At 39.4% G+C, this 25,757-nt stretch overlaps 1 protein-coding gene across 1 annotated transcript in view; it reads left to right on the top strand.

The window, feature by feature from the left end:
- The first annotated feature begins 1,284 nt into the window (after positions 1 to 1,284).
- Positions 1,285 to 25,757, top strand: part of LOC128649975 (uncharacterized) — an 89,028-nt gene continuing 64,555 nt past the window's right edge. The window contains exons 1-2 of the mRNA XM_053703564.1: positions 1,285 to 1,372; positions 22,729 to 23,073. Of these exons, the coding sequence (XP_053559539.1) occupies positions 1,324 to 1,372; positions 22,729 to 23,073 (394 nt within the window). The 5' untranslated portion in view covers positions 1,285 to 1,323. The remainder of the gene's footprint in view (positions 1,373 to 22,728; positions 23,074 to 25,757) is intronic.

Genomic DNA, 25,757 nt, shown 5'->3' on the forward strand with positions numbered 1-25,757 from the left:
GTTTGTCTATGGAGATTTAATTGCTAAATGTGCTGGATTGTATGCATCTGTTAGCAATGGTTATGGTTAAACCACCTGCACTTAATAATTTGTAGTATATTAGTGCCATTTTTACTGTTACACATATGAGTTGTTAATATTTCTATTAAACATATGTTGTAGGTCATATCATTTTGAAATATTCAGACATATACTGATTTGTAAATTACACCACAGTAAATGAAATGTATAGGGAGACATATCTCTGTTGCTATGACCAATGAGAGATAATCATAAATAATATTGTAGTATCCCTTTTATTTCTGAGGTTGACACATAGGGCCGCGGACAGAAATCGTCAGAAATCAACCCGATCTAATGCGATCGGGTTGATTTACAACCCCTGCTAGCGGCCGGCATTGCACCAGCAGTTCTCAAAAACTGCTGGTGCAATGATAAATGCAGAGAGTGTATACTGTCGCCATTTATCGATGTGCAGCGGACATGATCCGCTACAGGGGTGAAACTACAGGGGGTGCAGAGGTCGCAATTGCGACTTAGCCCCCAAGGGTGGGGGCCCAGCTTAAAAAACGTTGACCTGCCACTGCCTGCACTGATATCATGTGAGTGTGACATGATGCTTCACTAGTGTCTCTGACTACAGGGGTTAGTCTTTCTGTTTTACCCATTGGTGTTTATGTGTGTGTGTATGTATGTGACTGTGGGTGTATTTATGCATGTATGTGTGTGTGTGTGTATCTTTGTGGAACCAGCAAATTACAGACCTTGTTACTATAGCATGGGGGGTAAACAGTGTCACTATACAGTACCACTATATACAGTACAGCGGGGCTGGACCATGTCACAGACTACTGTGGTCACTTTATAAAGTACTGGGACGGGTAGGGTCAGGCCAGCCATCTCACCGGCAGATTACAGACTGTGTCACTGACTCACCATATATACAGTACTGGTGGGTTAAACAGTGTCACTATATACAGTAATAGGGGGTCAGACAATCTCACAGACTGTGGGCAAAGGATAATCTGATTCACTTTTTTTTCTGTGTTAAATGTAAAAAAAAAGGTGTTTTCTAGTTACGCCTCTGATCCACTATATCGGATCATGTCCGCTCGCACAATCATAAATATGCCTCATTGCATTAAAGAACAACAAGAAAAAAAAGTATGGAAAAAACCCAGCTACGCAATACCAGATTTCCTGTAAACTTCCTTCTCTTTTGATAACTGTAATATAAAGTTTCATAATACCTAGTTATCACTAATTGTCTCTGCCTCTAAGAAGGAACTGTTTTGAGACTGTTGGGCATAATTTTATTTCAAGATGCCCTGTGGTGACTTATCGCAATCAAAATGGTGGTTTCTGCTCGCAGGTAGGAAATATATGTATTACAAATATATGTAAACTAGTCCTAAAGCCCGTTCACACGGGCCATTTTTTGAAGTACATCGGTCCCACCCCTTGCGCTCTCTCCCTCCCCCTAACTTTTGCTCTCTCTCTCTCTCTCCCCCCTCTCTTTTGTTCTCTCTCTCTCTCCCCCTCTCTTTTGCGCTCTCTCCCCCTCTCTTTTGCCCTCTCTCCCCCTCTCTTTTGAGCTCTCTCTCCCCCCTCTCTTTTGCACTCTCTCTCCTCTCTTTTGCGCTCTCTCTCTCCCCCTCTGTTTTGCGCTCTCTCTCTCCCCCTCTCTTTTGCGCTCTCTCTCTCCCCCTCTCTTTTGCGCTCTCTCCCCCTCTCTTTTGCTCTCTCTCCTCCCTCTCTCTCCCCTCTCTTTTGCGCTCTCTCTCTCCCCTCTCTTTTGCGCTCTCTCTCCCCCTCTGTTTTGCACTCTCTCTCCCCCTCTGTTTTGCACTCTCTCTCCCCCTCTTTTTTGTGCTCTCTCTCCCCCTCTCTTTTGCGCTCTCTCTCTCCCCCCTCTCTTTTGCGCTCTCTCTCCCCCTCTCTTTTTGCGCTTTTCCCCCCTCTTTTGCGCTCTCTTTCTCCCCCCTTCTTTTGCACTCTCTCTCCCCCCTCTCTTTTGTGCTCTCCCCCCTCTCTTTTGCTGTCTCTCTCCCTCTCTTTATCCCCCTCTTCTGCTCTCTCTCTTCCCCTCTCTTTTGTGCTCTCTCTCTCCCCTCTCTTTTGCGCTCTATCTCCTCTCTCTTTTGCGCTCTCTCTCCCCCCTCTCTTTTGCGCTCTCTCTCCCCCTCTCTTTTGCGCTCTTCCACCTCTCTTTTGCGCTCTCTTTCTCCCCCCTCTCTTTTGCGCTCTCTTTCTCCCCCCTCTCTTTTGCACTCTCTCTCCCCCTCTCTTTTGCTGTCTCTCTCCCTCTCTTTATCCCCCCTCTTCTGCTGTCTCTCTCCCCCTCTCTTTTGCGCTCTCTCCCCCTCTCTTTTGAGCTCTCTCTCCCCCCTCTCTTTTGCACTCTCTCTCCCTCTCTCTTTTGCGCTCTCTCTCTACCCCCTCTCTTTTACGCTCTCTCTCTCCCCCCCCTGTCTTTTGTGCTCTCTCCCCCCTCTATTTTGTGCTTTCTCTCCCCCTCTCTTTTGCGCTCTTCCCCCCTCTCTTTTGCACTCTTCCCCCTCTCTTTTGTGCTCTCTCCCCCCTCTCTTTTGCGCTCTCTCTCCCTCTCTCTTTTGCGCTCTTCCCCACCTCTCTTTTGCGCTCTCTCTCCCCCCTCTCTTTTGTGCTCTCCCTCCTCTCTTTTGTGCACTCTCCCCCCTCTCTTTTGCTGTCTATTTCCCTCTCTTTATCCCCCCTCTTCTGCTCTCTTTCTCCCCCTCTCTTTTGCACTCTCTTCCCCTCTCTTTTGAGCTCTCTCTCTCGCCCTCTCTTTTGCGCTCTCTCCCCCTCTCTTTTGAGCTCTCTCTCTCCCCCTCTCTTTTGCGCTCTCTCTCTCCCCCCTCTCTTTTGCGCTCTCTCTCTCCTCCCTTTCTTTTGCGCTCTCCCCCCCCTCTCTTTTGTGCTCTCTCCACTGTCGACTCTAGGAAAAATATATAGGGGGGGCATATAATATACAACAGTCAAACTGGGGGGGCACTAATAATTTTTACCACTAAATCATACCACTGAAAATAAACTAACTAAATATATATATAAATAAGATTCCAAAATACCAGAGTAACAAGACAATCCATCCTTGATAATTAATATTATTTAAAAATAAATACTGTTTACTGCTAAAAAATTGCCAATTTGTGATTTGGATTGTGTTATATTATAAAGGAAATATATGATCTTATGTTAAAGGGACATGAAACCCAAATTTTTCTTTCATGATTTTAGATAGAGAATACAATTTTAAACAACTTTCCAATTTACTTTTATTATCTAATTTGCTTCATTCTTTAGATATCCCTTGTTGAAGAAATAACAATGCACATGAGGTTTCCATGTGCAGCCACCAATCAACAGCTACTGAGCCTATCTAGATATGCATTTCAATAGAGGATATCAAGAGAATGAAGCAAATTAGATAATTAAAGTAAATTGGAAAGTTGTTTAAAATAATTGCATGATCTTTCTAAATCATGGAAGAAAAATGTTGGTTACATGTCCCTTTAAAGTATATAGATTTACTAAAGGATTCCTTAAAGATGAACTATTCTAACATTGACATTCATTATATGATCTGTTTTTTTTCTATGTTTATTTTTTTCTTCTTAGTGAAAAACGTTTCCCTCCTGAACTCTAAGGTCCACTTGAACACAAAAATATTAACAAGAAGGTGGTAACAGTAAATTTGGGGAGATTTAAAAAAAAAAAAAAACATTTACCATTTACACTATCTGAAAAACCTTAACCTCTTGACTGCTAGAGAGAGTGGTGCACAGTAATGTTTTGCTGCTCTCTCTGGAACTCCGGAAGTTAACCTGCTGTGAGATCTGCACTGACAGATTTTTATTGCAACATATTATTTTTTTGTCTGTCTTCCTTATCACCATTAGCAAAAAAATGGAGAAAGCAACAACAACCACTGCACACTAGATATATAACCAGCCAGGAAAAAAGTTGATGACTGCACAGTGCACACGGTGTTTATGGCAGCATGGCATCAATCCTATTTTCTCTTCTTGTTCTTACCGTTATTACCCCATCTGGTTTTATGCATGGCTTTTTTAATGAATTGACATCAGACAGTCAACTTACAGACCTCACTCTCACCCAAATTACCAAGAACATAAGTAACTAACTAAGTAGAATAGTAGATAAAGTTGGAGGTATATCATCAAGTTTAAACCGTATATGGTAATGTAACACACAGATTTGGGGATTTTTTTTTTTAAGTTTACACTCAACACAGACAGTGAATTATTTTTTCACCATGATATGATCCTGATTCTTGAGTGCAGGACAGCATCTACTCTCACTGCAGGTCCTAAATAAAGCTAAAGTCCTTTCTAACCAGATCCTCCTCTTTCCCCTCCTCCAGCCTATCACACATTTCAGATAAACAGCTTCCACACTTTAGTTCTTGTAGTAATTGTTTTGTTTAACACACATTTGTGGTGCATGTCAGCCCCAGCATACAAGCTCCTTGTGAGTCTTTGCCATGGGCTGGAAGTTTTAATGTACTTGATTTGCAGCTGGAAAAAGAGCACTCTGTACCTTTTGTTTGGAAGACAGAGCAAGAACCTGGCACATAACTCACTTTGTGGCTTAACCCTAAGCCAACTGCAGCTATGTATGGTTTAATTTACTATGATAAATTCAAAGACATGAAAAGCATAATATTTTATGCTTCTTAGCTAGTTTGCCAATACAGCTAAATCACATATTTAGCACCATAAAATAAATGCACACATTAATATTAGAGGGAAATCTTTAGTGTTCCAAAGACATTATTGCTTAACATTTTTTTAGGACGCTGACAAAGACTAACATAAATGTAGTTTAAGTAAGTTTTAAAGAACACAGTGAGTAATTGGTTAGGCTTCAGAAAAATTTAAATTTAAAAACCAATTGGGTAGGGCGGGACGCCTTACCCCAGATTCAGAATCTTCTCTTCGAAGTCACGGACCGCCCAGGACAGGTCTTTCTTCTTGTGTGCCAGCCCAGGTGCCGCTGACTATCCAGTCAGTGTCCACTCGATAGAGACAGCGGGCGCTCAGCTACAGGCCTACAGACAGTACCTGCTCCTTCCCAATCCCCCGCGCTTCTGCAGCACACCACACGAGACACGATGACAGCACCTGCTGACTCCTCCTCCCTATTCCAGTCTCCAGACTCATCACCGGGCGGTCAGGTTCCTTCAATCCTTCATGCTGTGAAGGAACGTGACTGCACTGGAACTATCTGGAGGAGGAGCCGAGCATGCAAATAACACCAGCATTGCATGTACTCACATTCCACCTCCCTCCAGAGTCCAGCATTATGATTCAGTGCCGGGGCTGGCGGGGGGGCAAGCAAGGGGGGCAAGCCATTTTCAAGGGGGGCATCTGCCCCCCCTCGCCCCCCTGTAGCGACACCACTGGCTCTCTCCCCCCTCTTTTGTGCTCTCTCCCCCTCTCTTTTGTGCTCTCTCCCCCTCTCTTTTGCGCTCTCTCTCCCCCCTCTTTTGCGCTCTCTCTCCCCCCTCTCTTTTGTGCTCTCTCCCCCTCTCTCTTTTGTGCTCTCTCCCCCCTCTCTTTTGTTCTCTCTCCCCCCTCTCTTTTGTGCTCTCTCCCCCTCTCTCTTTTGTGCTCTCTCCCCCCTCTCTTTTGTGCTCTCTCCCCCCTCTCTTTTGTGCTCTCTCCCCCCTCTCTCTTGTGCTCTCTCTCTCCCCCCTCTCTCTATCTCCCTCTCTCTATCCCCTCTATCTTGCGTGAGCGACCGCGCCCGACCACACCCCCTGTATGCCCGGCCATGCCCCTTTCATGGGCCTTCACGCCCCCTTCACGTCCAGCCACGCCCACTTCTGCCACAGATCAGGTAGGGACTCAAAGGTATAGGAATACAAAAACAAGCCGGGCATCACTTAGAAAGAGGTAAGGTGACAAAAAATGATGGATACGGGTGTTGTTCCTTAAAAATATATAGTTCTTCTTTATTGAGTGAGACAGATAAAAACAAATTAGGGCTCACTGCCCCAGCGGTACATAAAAGGGTTCTAGTGAAGATACAAACGAGCAGACATGTTTCGTGTGGGGCTACCAGACTTGCTCACTGCTTACCAGTATCTTCACTATGAGCTCTATTTAAAGAGACAGTAAATTAATTAATTAATTAGTTGTGCATAAACCTCATACACTTTAGATTAAATTGCTTAACCCTTATTTTTACCTACCAAAAGAATGTCGCTACAATTAATGTGTACTAAGGTGACAGGCAGCTAAATGTATAATACCATTATATTGCAGTTAGCCATATTTTCTATTCAAATTTTAAGACAGATTCATGTAAGTATATGAATACCAGAATTACACATATGAACATGGATAAAAACTGCAAAAATAATAGTGTGGGGTTACAATTGAGTTTACTACCTTGCCTACTCTGAATATAAGTAATTTATTATATACATATATGTCCCAAGGTTTCACCTAAAGGCACATATTTAATAAATACCTCTATATGAACAGATGGATAGATGCAGAACAATTATAATATCATAGAAAGACAATGTTGACAATTCCTCTGAAATAAGTATATATCACATCAGATAAATAAATTAACGTCACTTTCCATATTTATTCCCCATGGGTGTCTGGTGTTCAGGTAGAATATCCATTTAGCTTCATTGTAGTTTAAACGGTATTCCCTGTCCCCTCCTCTCTTATTAACTGGCACCTGATCAATGGCCTGCACAGAGAGCAATGAAGCATCTCCTGCATGCATACTCTTAAAATGCCTAGCAACAGGGGTGAATACCTCCGGGTCCTCTATATCTCTGACATGTTCAAGGACTCTATCTTTCAAAAAACGTTTGGTTTTACCAACGTACTGGATTTGGCACCCCCTACAGGTCAATAAATATACTACATGTGTTGATTTACAATTCAAATTAAACCTGATTTCATAGGATTTGTTTGTTACGGTAGAAAGAAAATGCGTCCCCTCATTCACAAAACTGCACGCCTTACAGCGTGTGGCCCTGCATTTATAAAAACCTAATCTTTTAGGTAGCCATGTTGTAATCTTTTTGCTCCTTAGGTCTGAAGGAGCTACTAAATTCCCCAATGTCTTTCCTTTTTTGGCTACACATTTTAGGCCTCCTGAAGCCAGACCTTCCAGGCATGGTTCACCACTCAAAATAGGGAGATTTCTTTTAATAATGTTGCAAATTTTGTAAAATTCCAGGCTATATGGAGTACTAAAAATAATTTTATTCCCCATATTTGTTGATGTCTTTTTTGTGTTTTTATACTGTAAAAGTTCATCTCTCTGTAGTTTGTCTACCTCTTTTTTAACACTACCAAGTAGTTTCTCCGGATAGCCTCTACTCTGTAATCTCTGATCGAGTATGTCACATTGCTCTTTATAAGTCCTATCATCCGAGCAGATTCGCTTTGTTCGAATGTATTGTCCCTTCGGGATTGCCTTTTTCACATGCCCCGGATGGCAGGACTTATAATTTAGGATTGTGTTCCCCCCTGATGGTTTCCTGAATACACTGGAATGAACATAACCAGTATCGTCCTCAACTTTTAACTCTACATCCAGGAATTTAATTGTAGTGTCATGCTGTTCTGCAGTAAATTTTAGCCCCACTAAGTTAGTGTTAAGGCTATCTAGAAAACTCTGAGCAGATTCTGCATTTCCATCCCACACCACCAGGAGGTCATCGATGTACCGACCGAAATAAACTATATTAGATTTAAAGGGGTTGCTATCTCCATAGACGTGGGACAGCTCCCACCAACCCATAAAGAGGTTGGCATAGGAGGGGGCAAATTTAGCCCCCATAGCTGTCCCACGTCTCTGGAGGTAGCAACAACCCTCAAAAAGAAAAAAATTATGTGTCAGCAAGAATTCTATTGCTGTTATCAAGAAATGTTTTAAATCAATCCCATAATTAGAAAAATTCTCCAAAAAATAAGAAATAGCGGTTAACCCCTGATGGTGTGGGATTGAGGTATACAGAGAGACGACATCAATTGTCATAAATCTATATCCCTTTTTCCAAGTTAAATTTTTAACAGTGTTTAGAACCTGGGTCGAATCTCTAATATAACTCATGAGTTCCAATACCAAAGGTTGCAGGTAGGAATCCACTAGTTCAGAGAGGGGCTCCAAAAGGGAACCCACCCCCGAAATAATGGGCCTACCTGGAGGGTGAGTACTATCCTTGTGAAGTTTGGGTAAGAAGTAAAAAATGGGGGTATATGGCTTAGGAGGAAGGAGAGTATCAAACAATATTTCTTTAAAGGCTCCCACTTGTTTGCCTAATTCAAGTATGTCTTTCAGTTTTCCTTGGAATTTTTTGGTTGGATTGAAGCTAAGTTTTGAATATACTGTTTCATCCCTTAATTGTCGGTTTGCCTCTGCTACATAGTATTCTCTGTCCATGATTACAACATTTCCACCTTTGTCCGAATTTTTTATAACAATATCTGGATTGGATTTTAGATTGTTTATTGCCCTGCTCTGCTCAATGGTGAGATTATGTGTGAAATGTCTCTTGGATTTCTCTCCTTCCTGTATTTGTTCTGATAATAATTTTAATTGACGTTCTACCGTGCGCTGGAATATGTCAATAGACTTACTCCTACTCTGCACCGGATAGTAGTTACTTTGTTTCATACTAGGCTTAAAATCTGGGGTTATGGCAGTGGACTCACCCTTTTCACTTTCATTTAATAGAGTTGTGAGTTCAATTACCAGACATTGTTCACCAAAACTGAGTGTCCCCGTCTCCATTTGTTTCACAGGTGTAACCGATACAATTTCTTCCTGTGCAGCACCATCCACCGAGCCTTCAAAATGTTTTTTCAGAGTAATTTTTCTTACAAATTTATTGACATCGTGGATGGTGCTGAACAGGTTGAAATGTGCAGTAGGGACAAATCCCAAACCCAGACCTAACACTTCTATCTCTGTTCTGGATAGATCATACTGTGAGAGATTGACTACATTCCTTACACATATTTCCTCGTGTAGGTGCGTGTCTGATAGTGTATCTTGTGTTTGTCCTCATGCTGTCCCTACTGCGCATGACAGCTTCGGAAAAACACACTTGGCCTTTTATATAATAGGATATAGGTAAGAAATATATGTATAATACAAATATATATTTATTTAATTGGTCCTATTATATTCTTATTTTATGTTTTAATTATAGGGTTAGTGTTTTTATTACTTTATTTCTATATCTAAAATTTTGGAAAAATATACTTTTATTGATATCTACTGCCATATGTACGTTACATTTTAAATACATGATCTGTTTTTTTTTAGCCTTAAAAAATAAATGTTTTATTTTTTCCAGAGCTTAATTTGTTTAAAGGGACTATCTAGTCAAAATTAAACTTTCATGACTCAGATGGGGCATGTCATTTTAAAACTTAGGTAGGCTCATATGCTAATTTCTAAGCCCTTGATGAAGGTAACCTCTTCTCTCAGTGCATTTGACAGTTTTCACAGCTAGTGGGCGTTAGTTCATGTGTGCCATATAAAAAAAACAATCGGTTAAATTACGAGTTTTGCGGTACAGCTATACCGCTGAAAAATTGGCCATTGGAATGGCCGGTAACGCATATTACGAGTCGCGGCAGTATAGCTATACCGCTAGCATTTTAGCCTGTAACGCAACGTCCGTTCCGCATTTTAAAAAATTATGTTTGAGTGCGGGATTTTCCATAGCGCCGTATTACAGGTTGTGTGGTCCGGCTAAAACACGTAAAAGAGCTGTTTAACTTAGGGCAATGCCCTACAAAAGGCCCTTTTAAGGGCTATTGGTAGTTTATTGTTAGGTTAGGGGGTGTTTTTATTTTTGAGGGGCTTTTTTATTTGTATAGGGCTATTAGATTATATGTAATTGTTTTTATTTTTGATAATTTTGTTTATTATTTTATAGTAATCTTAGAGTTTTTTATTTTTCATATTTTTAGTGTTTATTATTTTTTGTAATGTTAGATTTTTTTTTTTTTTCTTACTGTTCCAACAGCCAATAAAATGTGAGCTCAATCCTATTGACTGATTGAATCAGCCAATAGGATTGAAGTTTAATCCTATTTTCTGATTGCATCAGCCAATAGGATTTTTTCACCTTTAATTCGAATTGGCTGATAGAATTCTATCAGCCAATCGGAATTCAAGGGACGACATATTGAATGACATCATTTAAAGGAACCTTCATTCGTCTTTAGTCGTCGGAAGAAGAGGATGCTCCGCGCCGGATGTCTTGAAGATGGACCCGCTCCGCGCCGGATGGATGAAGATAGAAGATGCCATCTGGATGAAGCCTTCTGCCCGTCTGGAGGACCACTTCTGCCGGCTTGGATGAACACTTCTCCCGGCTTCGTTGAGGACTTCTTGCCGCTTCGATGAGGACTTCTCCCGGCTTCGTTGAGGATAGATGTCGGCTCTTCAAAACTGTAAGTGGATCTTCAGGGGTTAGTGTTAGGTTTTTTTTAAGGGTTTATTGAGTGGGTTTTAGTTTTAGATTAGGCTTTGGGCAATTGAAAAAGAGCTAAATGCCCTTTTAAGGGCAATGCCCATCCAAATGCCTTTTTCAGGGAAATGGGGAGCTTAGGTTTTTTTTAGTTAGGTCTTTATTTGGGGGGTTTGGTTGTGTGGGTGGTGGGTTTTACTGTTGGGGGGTGTTTGTACTTTTTTTTACAGGTAAAAGAGCTGATTTCTTTAGGGCAATGCCCTGCAAAAGGCACTTTTAAGGGCTATTGGTAGGTTATTGTAGGCTATGGGTTTTTTTTTATTTTGGGGGGGCTTTTTTATTTTGATAGGGCTATTAGATTAGGTGTAATAAGTTTAAATATCTGATCATTTCTTTTTTTATTTTGTGTAATTTAGTGGGGTTTTTTTTGTAATTTAGGTAATTGTATTTAATTTAGGTAATTTATTTAATTGTAGTGTAAGGTTAGGTGTTAGTGTAACTCAGGTTAGGTTTTATTTTACAGGTAAAATTGTATTTATTTTAGCTAGGTAGTTAGTAAATAGTTAATAACTATTTAGTAACTATTCTACCTAGTTAAAATAAATACAAACTTAGCTGTAAAATAAAAATAAACCCTAAGCTAGATATAATGTAACTATTAGTTATATTGTAGCTAGCTTAGGGTTTATTTTACAGGTAAGTACAGTATTTAGTTTTAAATAGGAATTATTTAGTTATTAATAGTAGGTTTTATTTAGATTTATTTTAATTATATTTAAGTTAGGGGGTGTTAGGGTTAGACTTAGGTTTTGGGGTTAATAACTTTAGTATAGTGGTGGCGACGTTGGGGCAGCAGATTAGGGGTTAATAACTGTAATGTAGGTTGCGGCGATGTTAGGGGCGGCATATTAGGGGTTAATAATCTTTAAGTAGTTTTTGTGATGTGGGAGTGCGGTGGTTTAGGGGTTAATATGTTTATTATAGTGGCGGCTTTGTAGTGTAAAACTCATAACTAATGACTTTAGATTGCGTTACGAATCTTGCGGGATAGGCTGTACCGCTCACTTTTTGGCCTCCCAGAAAAAACTTGTAATATCGGCGCTATGGAAGTCCCATTGAAAAAAGACTTTACGCAAATTGCGTAAGTTAATTTGCGTTAAGGTCAAAAAAGTGTGCGGTACAGCTGTACCTACAAGACTCGTAATAGCAGCAGTAGTGAAAAAGCAGTGTTATAACCCATAATGCTGCTTTTTTACTCATAAAGCAAAACTCTTAATCTAGCTGTTAATTATTAAAAAAGTGTTTAATCTTTGCTGCGGCTAGCTCTACAGTACTGAGTCTGACTCTGACATTCAGCAATACTTCAGTGGCAACCGCTGGCGGCTATGTCAGTGCCCTGGCCTGGCCCCTAACTAAGTTGAGTCGTGAGGTTGAAGTCCCAAACTGCACATTCCACTCAGCTGAATCCACTCCGTTGTCTCTACCATGACCGCATCGATCAGTGAGTCTTGTCTCCCTGTCACAAACTCACCTAACCGACGCCTGGCATGGGAGATCATGTGCGCACTTGCGTGACTCCCTGAAGCCATGTGTTCCCCAACAGACAGAAAGGTGGCTAGTTGAAAACGTCATGTGACCTCTGCGAAAAGCCGGTCACGTGACCGCTCGGAAGTAAGCCGCCTGTCAAAATATATATTTTTTAAAGCCACATATATTCGTGCAGCGGCGGGGGCAAGTGTCGCCCCCAAAATCTGTCACCCTAGGCACCGGCCTTGTTGGCCTATGCGTTAATACGCCCCTGCCATGTTGCATATGCAAAACTGGGGAATGGGTAATAAAGGGATTTATCTATCTTTTTAAACAATAGAAAGTCTGGAGTAGACTGTCCCTTTAATTCCTACAGAAGTGCCAATCACATAATCAAAAAGCTCACCTATCATGCTCTAGAGCCATTTAAAATAGGACTATAGCAGGTGAGCTTATAAAGATGTGGCATATGCACATATGCTCAAATCACCAGTTGAATCATCATCTTGAGAAGCACAGGAGGGGCTGAGCACTGTTTCACAATCCCATTACTCATTTTATTTTTGCTACTTTTTCCCTCTTTCACCACTACTTATCTTCCAAAAGAGCTTATTCATGCCATAAAACTTATCATTGGTCCATTTTTTGATTAAAACTATTTTTGTATTTTTTTTAAATTCTATTTTACTTTCTTCAATCATACCTTGCTCTTCTTTCGGCCTCTGCTTCTCACTATTCTACTTTATGATTTTAAATTATAATATTTTGTATTTAAATCCAATAATCAGATTAGATACCACCCCTAATTGTTACTCTTGTTTGATATTCCATTGTAACACTTTTATTCCTATCCCCCTTTAAAATGACTCCTATTTATTGTTTTCCAAAATCATGTTCCATCTCTCACTAAACATTTCCTCTCACAATAATCAATGGACCGGGATGATAAATGATAAATGCTTCTGTAGTTCAAACAATAGGGTTATTAATAATCTAATTCACTGCAGCCTAATTTTAGTGCATTGAGTAGCTACGTACATAATCTTTTTAATTTTTGTTTTTTATATTTTATATTTTATTGAGGACTGGAGTTGCACATAACACACACAATAGTGACATGAATAAGAATCCAAGTGGTAAAAGTACAGTCAATCCTCATTTTTGTCCCATATAACAACTTTCTAGGCCACTCATGGGCCTTTGATTAGTATACATCCAGAAGATATTGGGATTTTATGGGATTGGGTCAAATTATATAAACAAAATATCATAAAATAAACATAAACAAGGTTAAGCCAATTCTGAACTTTTTTTTTTTTTTTTTAGTGCTGTCTTAAAAATAAAAACAAATTACCTCCTGCACAGGTATAATTAGGACATGATAAAGGGACTTACTTGCAATTAAAGATGGAATGTGCGTATTTATAGACATTGAAAATACATTGAAAATAAACTATATCAAGAATTGCGTAGTGGGAATGTGTGTCATACTAAATTTTGGGGGTTTCTTCCCCTAGAATTCCGTGTGTTTTATGGAATTCCAACAGCCCAAACAATAAAATTATGTATTAGTAGGTCAGGATTATTTAATGTTCTACCTAGGAGAAAATTGGTGTGACCTCAGGTGTTATCTCTTTTGCCTCACCTATGGCTCCGGCTGCAAGCCACGAGGTGGCGACAGTGATAGATTAAAGGGACAGTCTAGTATAAATTAAACTTTCATTATTCAAATAGGACTTTTAATTTTAATCAACTTTCCAATTTACTTTTATCATCAAATTTGCTTTTTTCTCTTAATATTCTTAGTTTAAACTAAACATAGGTAGACTCATATGCTAATTTCTAAGCCTTTGAAGGCTGCCTCTTATCACATGCTTTTTAAATCTCTTTTCAACACAAAGAGACAGAAAGTACACGTGGGCCATATAGCTAACTGTGTTCAGGCACAGGGGGTTATTTAAGATTTAGCACAAAACAATGCTAAATGCAAGACAATAGATAATAAACAGTCACAGTCATGTGATCAGGGGGCTGGAAGAAGGTTCCTACATACAAGGTAATCACAGAGGTAAAAAGTATATTAATATAACTGTGTTGGTTATGCAAAACTGGGGAATGGGTAATAAAGGGATTATCTATCTTTTAAAACAATAACAATTCGATGGTAGACTGTCCCTTTAATATTGATACATGTCTCTTGGATATCGTGGGCTGCATGACGTATGAGACTGCTGGTGTCTTCTAGAACACATTAGAGACATTGTTATGTCTTCTGTGTTAGTCAGGGATTAGAGGCTAAACTACTAACAGAAGTGTAGTGAGCAGATATATGTTTGTCAGGCTTGTTGTATAATTTAACTTGAGAGAGACAAAACTAACCATAATATGATGTCAGTAGCTATAATGCAGGCTAATGCATATGAGTCAAATACTTTTTAGTAGAATATGTGATATAAATTAACTTATATAGAACAAGGCAATCCTTAATATTATGTTAGTGACTACAATGTAGGCAAATACTGTGAATCAAATACCTGTTTGTAGTACATATTATAGAAATGAACTTGTGTATAACAGGGCTGACTAAAATAAAGTGTCAGCAGCCACAGTGCAGTCAGGCACATAAGTTTCAGATATACATTTGTAGAACGTATAAAAAATATATAATTTGGGGGCGTCCGGAGCCCATGAGAATGGTCGCATAACCTTGCTGCTCTGATCCTGATTATACTATATACTACTTTATATATTGATTATCACAGAATTGAACCCTGAGAAATCCTTTGAGCAAACCTTGGACTCCTATCTAACAGTTGGCGAAAGCCAAATTTAACCTCAGGTGCTACTCCTTTGAATTTGGACCGGGGCCCTTCTCTGATTCAGCATAAGCGGCGGCCATCTTTCCAACCTCGTGGCTGCAGATTTTTACAAATCTACCCGGGCTCCCAAGTTGCCATCATTTAGACCCCCCTGCGGGTACCCTCTGTGGGCCTGTCGTTAAGGAGCAGTGCTGCCTCACTAGTCACTGCAATAAGAATACTACTCCTACCCACTTTTAGCGGGGATTCATTAACCAATTATTCCTGATGGAGCTTGGGGGAGCTGCCCTACTTGAACAGATTACACAAATCTTAAATATTCATTTTACACGGCTTGGGAGAGAGGAAGATACAGCTTGGAGAAATGATGGTGATACGGTTCAACAGAACAACATGGCTATTGTGAGTATGGTGACGTCAAGTAAGGAGCCTACCATGGAAAGTAACCTACCATGAGATGAAGCAGACTGATATACCTCTAACTGGTGGACACCTCCGGGTGAGAGAGTTGGTGCTGGCTGACATCGAGAGCCCTGAAAAACTAGCCGCAACAAACATCACTGCTTCAACTCACCAAGTTACCGACTCATGTTCACCACGCATGAGTTGATATGACCAGAAGGAGCAAGAGGTTCGGCATAATAACCCACTGAGAGTCTTTCAGATAACTAAACAGGTATCGCCAGGAGCATGGCCGGTGTCTATCGCAGATCGCAATTTAGCTGCAGAGCTGTGCAGCATGGAAACTAACTGGCTGGAGAACTTCAGTGTGGGATTGCTCGGTGTGAGGAGAGATGTCCAGACATGCAGGCAGGTTTGCTCATACTTATATTACGGCCCTTTACACCCCAAGGTTCATATTCTGATACTAAGGACTGGTGTGGGCTAGGACACTGTGTTGATATGGACTAAGGAGGCGAGCAGTGAACTCCTCGCAAATTCCCTGCCTTTTTAAACACTCATAGCCATTTAGACTTTTTACCATATACCTGGAAATTTAGCTTGATCTAGTTCTTTGTTTTTTTGCTAATATCTACTTGACAGCACAAGGCAAAAAATAATATGTATTCATAACCAGTTATGCATATAATTGAATGTACTTAACCAGATTTACATTGTTTTTTCTAGCTATTAGATTATGACAAGAGCTAAAGTATAGAACTGCAGGTTTCCTATACCTATGTAATCCCCTGGTTCTTGTTGCTATTATTTCCATTTATACTAGCTATTTGTTTAATTTAGGAGATGAGTACTTAACTCCCACTTATTCGCATGTTATTCACACGATAACCATGTAAAATTTTACCTGTTCAGAAGCAATAATTTTGCTTCATTACTACCCTATTTTGATGTTTCCAGCTATTTTAGTAGTGCAAATCATTTATTCCTTGTTGTAATGATGTCTTGGGGTTTCGTTGTCAGCGGCCGGGATGGCGTGATCCTAAAGCCATCTAATTATAGGACGGTAGTTTGCACCTAACCTTACTATTGAGATGGCTGGTTTACTAACAATTCTCATTTAGACGTTATGAGCTGCCCCAATGGTATAATTAGTAGTTAAGGTTATCAATTTTATCACTGGTCCATCTACGCTCACAAAATACATTGTACATATTTAACACAAATTTTTATCTATCATACTGAACTCTCCAACTACTTATTAGGTATACCAGCGAGCCTAGCCTGTATATGTGTATAAAGAAATGGTACTTACAGTAAAACCCGCGAGGGGCTCCTATGTGCTAAATCCCCCAAGTTAACCAATGTTCCCAGATGGAAAATTCCTTATTCCCCCTTCGTTATAAACATATAGCAATATAAAATTAAAATATGAGGTTTAGATAATGAGATCCACAAGTGGTCTCTTCTAGTTAAGGTAACCTTCTGTAAGTGCCATTTATTATATACGGTGTAGGGCCCAAGAGTGGCCTTTTCAGGTAGATAAGAAGGTTTAAAATTGGTATTGGCATACTGTTGAAGCAACTATAAATTTTATTGGCTCCATGTCATGGAAATAACAGTTACTGTTTATTGCATGTGCAGTTCTAATATGTCACTCTTATGATAAACCATGGTACCTTGGAATGTACCTGTATAAAGCTGTAATACTATGCTTGTTCACCAAAACTTAACTATCTAATGGGTATACCCATGAGTCTAGTCTCAATATGTATGTTTCTTCTTACAGCAACTGTGAATATTTTTGGCTCCATGTCATGGACACAGCAGACATTGTTTACTGCATATGTAATTTTAATTTGTAACTCTTATTTGGAATGTACCTATATACTGTTGTTATACTATATTTATTTGCCAAAACTATACCTCAATAAAAAAAAAAAAAATATATATATAATTTCTTTTCACAATAAGGATCCACAATGTTTAAGAGGAACGCTATTAGAAAGCATGAAACACAAGAAGGGGGGGGGGGGGGGGGGCAGAACCATTGATTTGAGACAAAAAGAGACCTAATGGATTCATAAAATGGGGACATTGGTTCCATATGGTCTCAACAAAGATATAGATCTAGCAGCTTTTTAATATAGAACCTAACTCAGTAGATATATTCACAACATATGAAACAGCAGTCTAAATATTAGGAGTCTATAAACTATCATAAGTATTGGAAAATATAACTATGAAAAATCATACATATTCAATTAGGTCTCTAATATAGTATAATATGACATAATTGGGGACACTAAATACTGGGAATTATTTGATCTGTTGGATTGTTTTCAAATGTACTCTCAGAAATCCATTTCTCTCTCTCTCTCTCTCTCTCTCTCTCTCTCTCTCTCTCTCTCTCTCTCTTTTAACCACCTATTCTGGATATGTTCTCAGATAGTCATTTATAAGATAATTCAAATGATTTGTACTGCAGTAAACAAAGTATAGAATTTGTAGCTATCGCATTAGGGATATTTTGTTCTGTTTTATTTTGTATTTTATTTGGTGTTTTAAAATTGGTAGATTTTTAGCCGTTAAAGAACATTATTTAGTTAAGGTGTGTAATTGTAGTGCAATCATCCAGTGGAGCGTAAAGAGCTGTATCAATCATAAGTATCAGCAATCGCATAGATGAAAAGGGAAGTGTGAGGTTCAACAGAAGAGTATAGTAAGCAATGAAGAATGATCTAAGTAAACCATAGGTAAAGTCAAGCAGTTTTAAACGCAGCCAATACTATTTTGTTAGCTTTATTCACCTACTTTTAAGGAAAAGAGTTAGTATATTTTGTATCACACGCCACATAATGGGCCTTTGATGACGTATCTGAGGGAAATGAACTCACTCTCCAATCATGGAAGCCCCAGAAACAAGGGGGAGTGTCACCATTGGGCTATAAATGGCACAGTGATTCAAACAACTGGTTATACTACCTCTGATTAAAAAGACGCATCTTTATCGTCCTTTGAAACACGTAAGATTATGAAAAACGAAGTGTACATATTGTACACACCATTGCCGCATCCAAACTCTTCCATTGAAATGCCCGCGGCTTATTAGGACAGCGTAAGCCAGTGCAGCTCCACTTGGACGTATCACCAATACACTTGCCAGGCTTATCTGTTACCTCATAACATTGAGGGAAACTATTGTGAGTGTGAATTTTATCTTTTTGCCTGTATATTAATTTTTAATAAACGGTGCGCTATTACCCTGTTGTATACTTTCTTCTATTTACACACTGTATCATCACATGACTGAGCGGAGAGGGGTCGCAACCGGAGGATCATACTGAGAGTTCCAGTGATATATCCGAAGGGATAGGATTAATCTCCATGTGTCACTTACCTCATAGGATTGAGTTCTTCATCTGTAAGTAGATCTCCGAAAAGGGATTTCGTACTTCATCTTCCAACTATCACGCACGGATATCACTAAGAACTTTTTCACCCAAGTTTGATTGACGAGCATATCACTTGTTGTTTTATTGGACTTTTTATAATATGTTTTCAGTGACTTCTTTTTATATGCACTGTAATTATGGGGTGCCTATGCAGTTTAGATACTAAGTGCTGGGCTTGTTAGCCAGTTCTTCTCTCATTCAAGAACATATTATATACTTATAAAAACTAAACTTAAAATTTCAAAATACAAATGAACGTCCTGAGAACAGCAACAATAATTCTAGAGATCAGGTAGAAACAAAGACAGTTTTTTTTTTTTTACATTTAGTCAGCCCCATGCAAACTAGGCAACGTCTCATTGTAAATGCTAGATTTTGTTTGCAAGAGGTTAGTTAGACAGTTCTTACGCAATGTTTATTCTGATTGAACTGTAGCTGATGTCTCTGGTAGATAGTTTGAAGCTTGACCATATTTGCGTGTTTTGTAAAAGTAATTTCCCGTGATGAAGCCAGCTCGAGTATTGGCAGTAGGCAAGAAGCTTGTCTGTGTGGCATTTGCGGCCTCCCAGGAGCCCCCACAAACTCCCTCAAGGCCTTGCTAGGTGGAAAATATTCTTTAGACTGCAGGAATTTGCACAGCGTGCCAGTTGACTTCGCTTTGTTAGAAGGAGTGTGCAATATACTTTTTTCCTCTCGGTTAGTTATATTAGAGTTGTGCAGTTGCTCAGGTAGCTCTCCTCCATTTATAAACTTGATTGTTGGCAAGAGGATATTCTTTAAGGGCTGAGACCCCTGCAGGTCGCTGATAATGGCGGGAGCTTGTAAGTCTGGTGCTCTGTCTATAGCTGTTAAGCTCGTGGTAGCGTAGTATTTCATCAGATGATCTATTGGGGCTTTGTCGAGGATTTGTTGAAAGAGTTCCTCAATCCTGGCCTCTATTTTAACCATGTGTACATTGAAGCTGTCAGATAGATAGACTGCCCTTGCGGTAGACATTTTCAGTACGATATGTTTAAAGGGCCTTCCGTAGATTTGTTGTTCTCTTTTAGACACTAGTGTCCCCTTTTACCGGAGAATGAGATCTATAGGGTGCAGGCTTGCCAATAGGTCCAGGAGTGGCAAATTACCTCGGTGTCCAGAGGGGGGTAGCCTCGCCTACTGGGAGCCGCTGCTCTAGGCCTTTATTGTCTTATCCCGGGCTCTAGGTTCAAAGATGTAGCCTGATGTATGTTATATAGTGAACCACTATGTAAGAGAGCACTGTAGTAGACAAGATGAGTATGTTTGCTGTAAAGTGTCTCTGGTAATTGGTGGATTATTGGAGATCTCAGCCGGAGCTCTGGAGAGTGCGACCGCTCAGGATCGCTGCTTAGACACGCCCCCTTGTTTTCTTTTTTTTCTCTCTCTCTTTTTTCTCTTTTGTTTTTAATTTTTCTAGTTTTTTTTTTAAGCCTTACATATCCTTAAAGGGACAGTATATATCAATTTTCATTTAACTGCATGTAATAGAAACTACTATAAAGAATAATATGCACAGATACTGATCTAAAAATACAGTATTAAACCATTTAAAATTTAGAAGCTCCCAGTTTAGCACTGTTGAAAAGGTTAACTGGAACAGCTGCTGCAAGCAGACCCCCCCTCCCTTCCTCTGCATATGAATAGACTATTAAAACAAACAGGAACAAGCTGGAGTAGGTATACATCAGTATTCTCCTTAAACTTTGAGGCTTGTTTAGGGATTTTGAAAATCAGTGCAATTATTTAAAAATAAGCCAAAACTATACATTTAAAAAAAAAAAAAAAAAAAATAAGCTGTATAGGCTATATAAATGGATCATCTACAAATTATTTATGCAAAGAAAAATCTAGTGTATAATGTCCCTTTAAGATATGGGCATTTCTTTTTAGATGGATGTAAAGAAAGCAATACATTTTTCATATTCTTTACATTTAAATAAACAAACTATTTTTTTTGGCAGCTGCTGGCTTTTAGCAGTAGCCCTAGCAACTGCTTTAACTTTAAGTTTATAGAACCACTAAATACAGTAGAATTGAATAATTGAACTAAATACAGTAGAATTTAATAATTTACAAATAGGCAATAAAAAAGACAATGCAATAGCACTTACTTTAAATTTGAAATGAACAGTAGAATATTTTCTGGCAAATCCATTTCACTCCCCGTATCATGTGACATCTATCAGCCAATCACAAAATGTATATACATATACACTGTGCACTTTTGCACATGCTTAGTAGGAGCTGGAGCTTTAGAAAGTGTGCATATAAAAATAATGTGCACATTTTAATAATGGCCCTGCCAAGAGTCGCACTATTGTAGTCAGCTCTTAGGCTTACATGCTAAGGGGGTTTGGGGAGATAGCAATGGAGAAGAGGAACTGGTATAAGAAAGGTTGGTGTAGGTTGTATTTTTCCTAAACAGTAGAGTCTTTATGGAGTGCTTGAAGCTTTCAAAGCCAGGGGAGAGTCTTGTGGAGTGAGGCAGAGAGTTTCACAAGATGGGAACCAGTCTGGAGAAGTCTTATAAATGGAATGTGAGGAGATAACAAGAGAGGAGGAGAGTAGGAGGTCATGAACAGAGCGAAGGGGATGGGAGGGAGAGTATCTGGAGACAAGGTCTGAGATATAGGGGGGAGCAGTGCATTTGAGGGCCTTGTATGTCAGAGTCAGAATTTTGTGTTTAATCCTGGAGGCAAGAGGAAGCCAGTGAAGGGATTGACAGAGAGGTGCAGCAGATGAAGAGTGACATGTAAGGAAGATGAGCCTGGCAGAGGCATTCATTATGGATTGTAAAGGAGCTAGGCGGCAGCTAGGGAGACCAGAGATGACAGAATTGCAATAGTTGAGGTGGGAAAGGATGAGAGAGTGGATTAAAATCTTAGTTGTGTCTTGTGTAAGGAAATGTCTAATTTTAGAGATGTTTTTAAAGAGGAAGCAGCAGAATTTAGCCAAGGACTGAATGTGAGGAGTAAAAGAAAGATCTGAGTCAAATGTGACCCAATACATGGGGCATGTGGGGTAGGGGTAATGATGGAGTTGTTGACAGTTATAGAGAGATTGGGGTGGAGATTTCGGAAGAAGGGGGGAAAATAAGGTGCTCAGTTTTGGAGAGATTTAGCTTAAGGTAGTGAGAGGACATTCATGAAGAGATGTGAGAAAGACAATTAGTGACACGGCTTAGCAAGGAAGGCGGTCTGGTGCAGAGAAGCAGATTTGGGTGTTGTCAGCATACAAATGATATTGGAACCCATGGGACTTTATTAGGGAACCTAATGATGATGTGTAGATTGAGAAGAGAAGGGGACCAAGAACAGAGCCTTTGCGGTACCCCAACAGAAAGTGGTGACGAGCAAAGGAAGCCCCAGAGAAGGCTACACTAAAGGTATGGTTAGACAGGTAGGAAGAGAACCAGGAGAGGGCTGTGTCACAAATGCGAAGGAACTTCCATCCTTTATCTGAATCATAAAACTTACATTTTTACTTTAGTGACCCTTTAAGCTCCTGTGCTGCCCTGCACCATTCACCATAGAAAATAGAGGACAAATGGATTTTCATTAACAAACAATTCCAAATGACCCCGAAAACAAATATGGCACAAAACAAACTTTTTTTTTTCCAACTTGCAAACAAATCTGTGCACATGTCTAATATATTTACTTTCTTTGGAAGGAAGACACATTGAGGCCTATTTATCAAATGTCTGTCGGACCTGATCCGACAGTATGGATCAGGTCCGACAGACATCGCTGAATGCGTAGAGCAATACGCTCTCCGTATTCAGCATTGCACCAGCAGCTCACAAGAGCTGCTGTTGCAACGCTGCCCCCTGCAGACTCACGGTCAATCGGCCGCCAGCAGGGGGATGTCAATCAACCTGATCGTACTTTAAATGTATTATATATGTTTGTAAATTCCAAAGTACACAAATAATATACAAATAATACATATTTTTTTGTATTTATAAATTATATTACTTTATATAATTTTCTCATTGCAGTTCTGATGTACCAAGTTGAGATGAATTGGTCCCAACTCACTGTCATATCCCAACCATTATATCCAACTGAAGGGCAGAATGTTTTGCTACGTGTTAGCTTTTCATCAGAGATCTATAACATCAACTGGTACCGAGGCTCAAATACATTTTATTCAATGAATATACTGACATATAGTCCTGGTTCAGATGTCACACATGGGCCAAATTACACTGGGAGAGAAACAGTATTGGATGATGGATCATTGCATATAAGAGATCTGCTGACAAATTACAGTGGGGTCTACACTCTGGAGCTCACTACACCAGATTACATTTTAAAAAGAAATGTTGATCTTACAGTATCACGTACGTAACCAAATAAATGTCACTGTATATTTTTTTATAAATATTCACTTAACCTTATTGACATCATGCCCAAGATTTTAGGTTACCTCTTTAATTAGACTTTACATAGCATGTTGTACTTTTACTGAAATATCATTCATCTTTTGGTTTGTAGTCTATTAGTTTCTGTTATTATAGAAATCTGTGATTATGAAAAAATAGTTGTCATATAGGTTTATGCACTCTATACTAAGAATTTTAATGCATATTTATATTCATAGAAATTATGGATTATGTCATCTGTTCTGGTTTAAAATAGATGTAACATCCAAGTTACAGATGTTTAATTATTGAACTATGTCACAGGTAGTTTTATTGTCCACTGTGCTGGTGCATTTTTACCTTAAACTGTAAATAAGTGACCTGATCTTAAACATTTCTCCAGCTTAAAGGGGCAGTATACTATACAATTGTTTTTCCCTTAATGTGTTTCTAATTCCTTTTTTTTTTTTTTTTTAAAGAGCTTTATCGGAAAATGTGATGTTTTACAGAATTTACTGCATGTTACTGATTGTGTAATAAAACCATGTACTTTTGCTGTATACCCACTTATCCAACTGATCATGACTTTTATCATTTTATATAATAAGCTTAATAAATGATGGATGGAGACCCGATAAAATGTTGGTTGCGTTATAAGTAGAGAAAGGAAATTCCTGTGTTAAAGGGTATTGTTGGGATCTATGAGCAGGATATGTGGACTGTGCTTACTGAACGCTTTATCTATACCCCAGCTGGAGAAACCTCTCTTGGATCTCCCAACAAAAGTAAACCAGAAATGCTAATGTTAGCGTTAACTTGTTTATAACTAGTATGTAACATGAAACAATTAGCACTAAGACCTACATTGAATAAACCATTAAACATTGTAAAGTGCTTTTGTGTAGTAGCTGCTTACCTATAAATTAAAGGGGGCCGTGAGTGGCTGATCTGTAGTTATAGGGTATGTATCTTGGCTTCATAGGTGGTTTTAATTAAATGTAACTTATGTTACTTTGCTTTGGTAGCAGCTAGTTAGTAATACAATGACAACCTCTTTGTAAGGATAGATAATGTATGATGTACTTACAATATGCATATTATGGCTATGTAATGTCATCTATATTGGTTTACTTGTACTGCATCTGGGTTATAAAGGATTAGGACCTGTTGTCTCCTTATCTGCAGCTCCGGCCGAAAGCCACGTCAGGAATTTGATTTTGCTTGCAAACCTAGATGCCATGCATGTAGTATCTTTTCTGCCTAATTTATGTCTAATATTTTCAGTGTGTAACACAAGCTGCTATAGCTTTTGGGAAAAAAAGGATATATCACATATACTGCCTGTAACCTATGTAAAACATAAAAAAAAAAGCTTCACATCATACTATGCTATAGTAATACAGTTTTTCCCTCAGTTTTTGTCCGGTATGTAATGGCCTTTACCAATTACTCACTTCTGGATTAAGTAATCAGCCCGACATTGATGTTTGTCCATAACAAATGTCATTAGGAAAGGGTGGTGATGCTTCTTGAGGGAACATGTCAGGCTCAGTCACTTGGACTGCAGGTTCTCTGTAATTATTCATTTTCTGCGAGTCTGTGATATCCTTGGACCGTGTTATGCCATGAAGTTCATCTGGGTCCTGAAAAGGCTGGGTAATCCAAGACACTGGAATCAAAGAGCAACTGACCGTGTCAATCTGTTGCATGTCCGCAAAGGCTATAATGTCACGGAACCCTTCTGGGTCAGAGGGCCTCACCATAAATGTGGCACGATTGCCGGACATAAGAGTGGTTTTATGCAGATTGTTTGGTGGTTTAGCTATCACATTCATCCGGGGGTCCCCACCTAGCTCCCCCGAAAGGGCATCTTGCACCAAACACTGAGCTGCTTGTAAAGGTAGATGCCATACTCCAATGGCAGCTCTCAACTCCAGATCCGCAAGATGGCCACCTCCATGTGAGCGATCCATGGAAGGGCCAGTCCAGTGTCCTGGGAAGGTGGCTGAGCCAAGTAGGTTCTCTTTGTAGTATAGCTCTGTTATCTTCATTTTGTCAAGTTTAGGTGATATGAGCCCTTGTTGCGGATTTATGCACACTATCTTTGAATCGTGTATTTTGGAGCCAATTTGGATGTCGGATTTTAGCACTTCCTCCAAAGGCATGGATGGTATTCTGCATGTGCTTAGCTGATGCATCAGGGCATCAAATGGAGCTCTCTCATATAGGGACAGCATAAGCTTCTCAATTTTCATAAACAGCGAGTGATGCTGGTCCGTTATAGCTACGCTCTCCATAGCCACCATTTTCTTTCAGTAGTGCTTGATTCCAAAGTTTTCAGTGCTCCAGTCTTTGTCTGTTTAGATGCCACTTGATCTTGTTTGCTATTTATAAGGCAATTTAAAGATAGTATTATGATCAATGTAGATTAAAACCCTCGGCAGGCCGAGGGGGGTGGCACTGCCTATTTACAAGCTACCACTCTAGGCTTCTACTGTTTGATGCCGAACTCTAGCTTCATAAATACAGCAAATTATTTTGATCTATAAGGCTCTTCTGAACTCTATAGCAGTGTAGGTAGCACATATATTTTTATCGCTGTGTTATTTCTCTGGTAACCGGCAGATTATTGAGAAATCATCAGGAGCTCTTGGAAAATGCGA

The sequence above is a fragment of the Bombina bombina genome, chromosome 2 (assembly GCF_027579735.1).
Source record: "Bombina bombina isolate aBomBom1 chromosome 2, aBomBom1.pri, whole genome shotgun sequence".
Classification (NCBI taxonomy): Eukaryota; Metazoa; Chordata; class Amphibia; order Anura; family Bombinatoridae; genus Bombina; species Bombina bombina.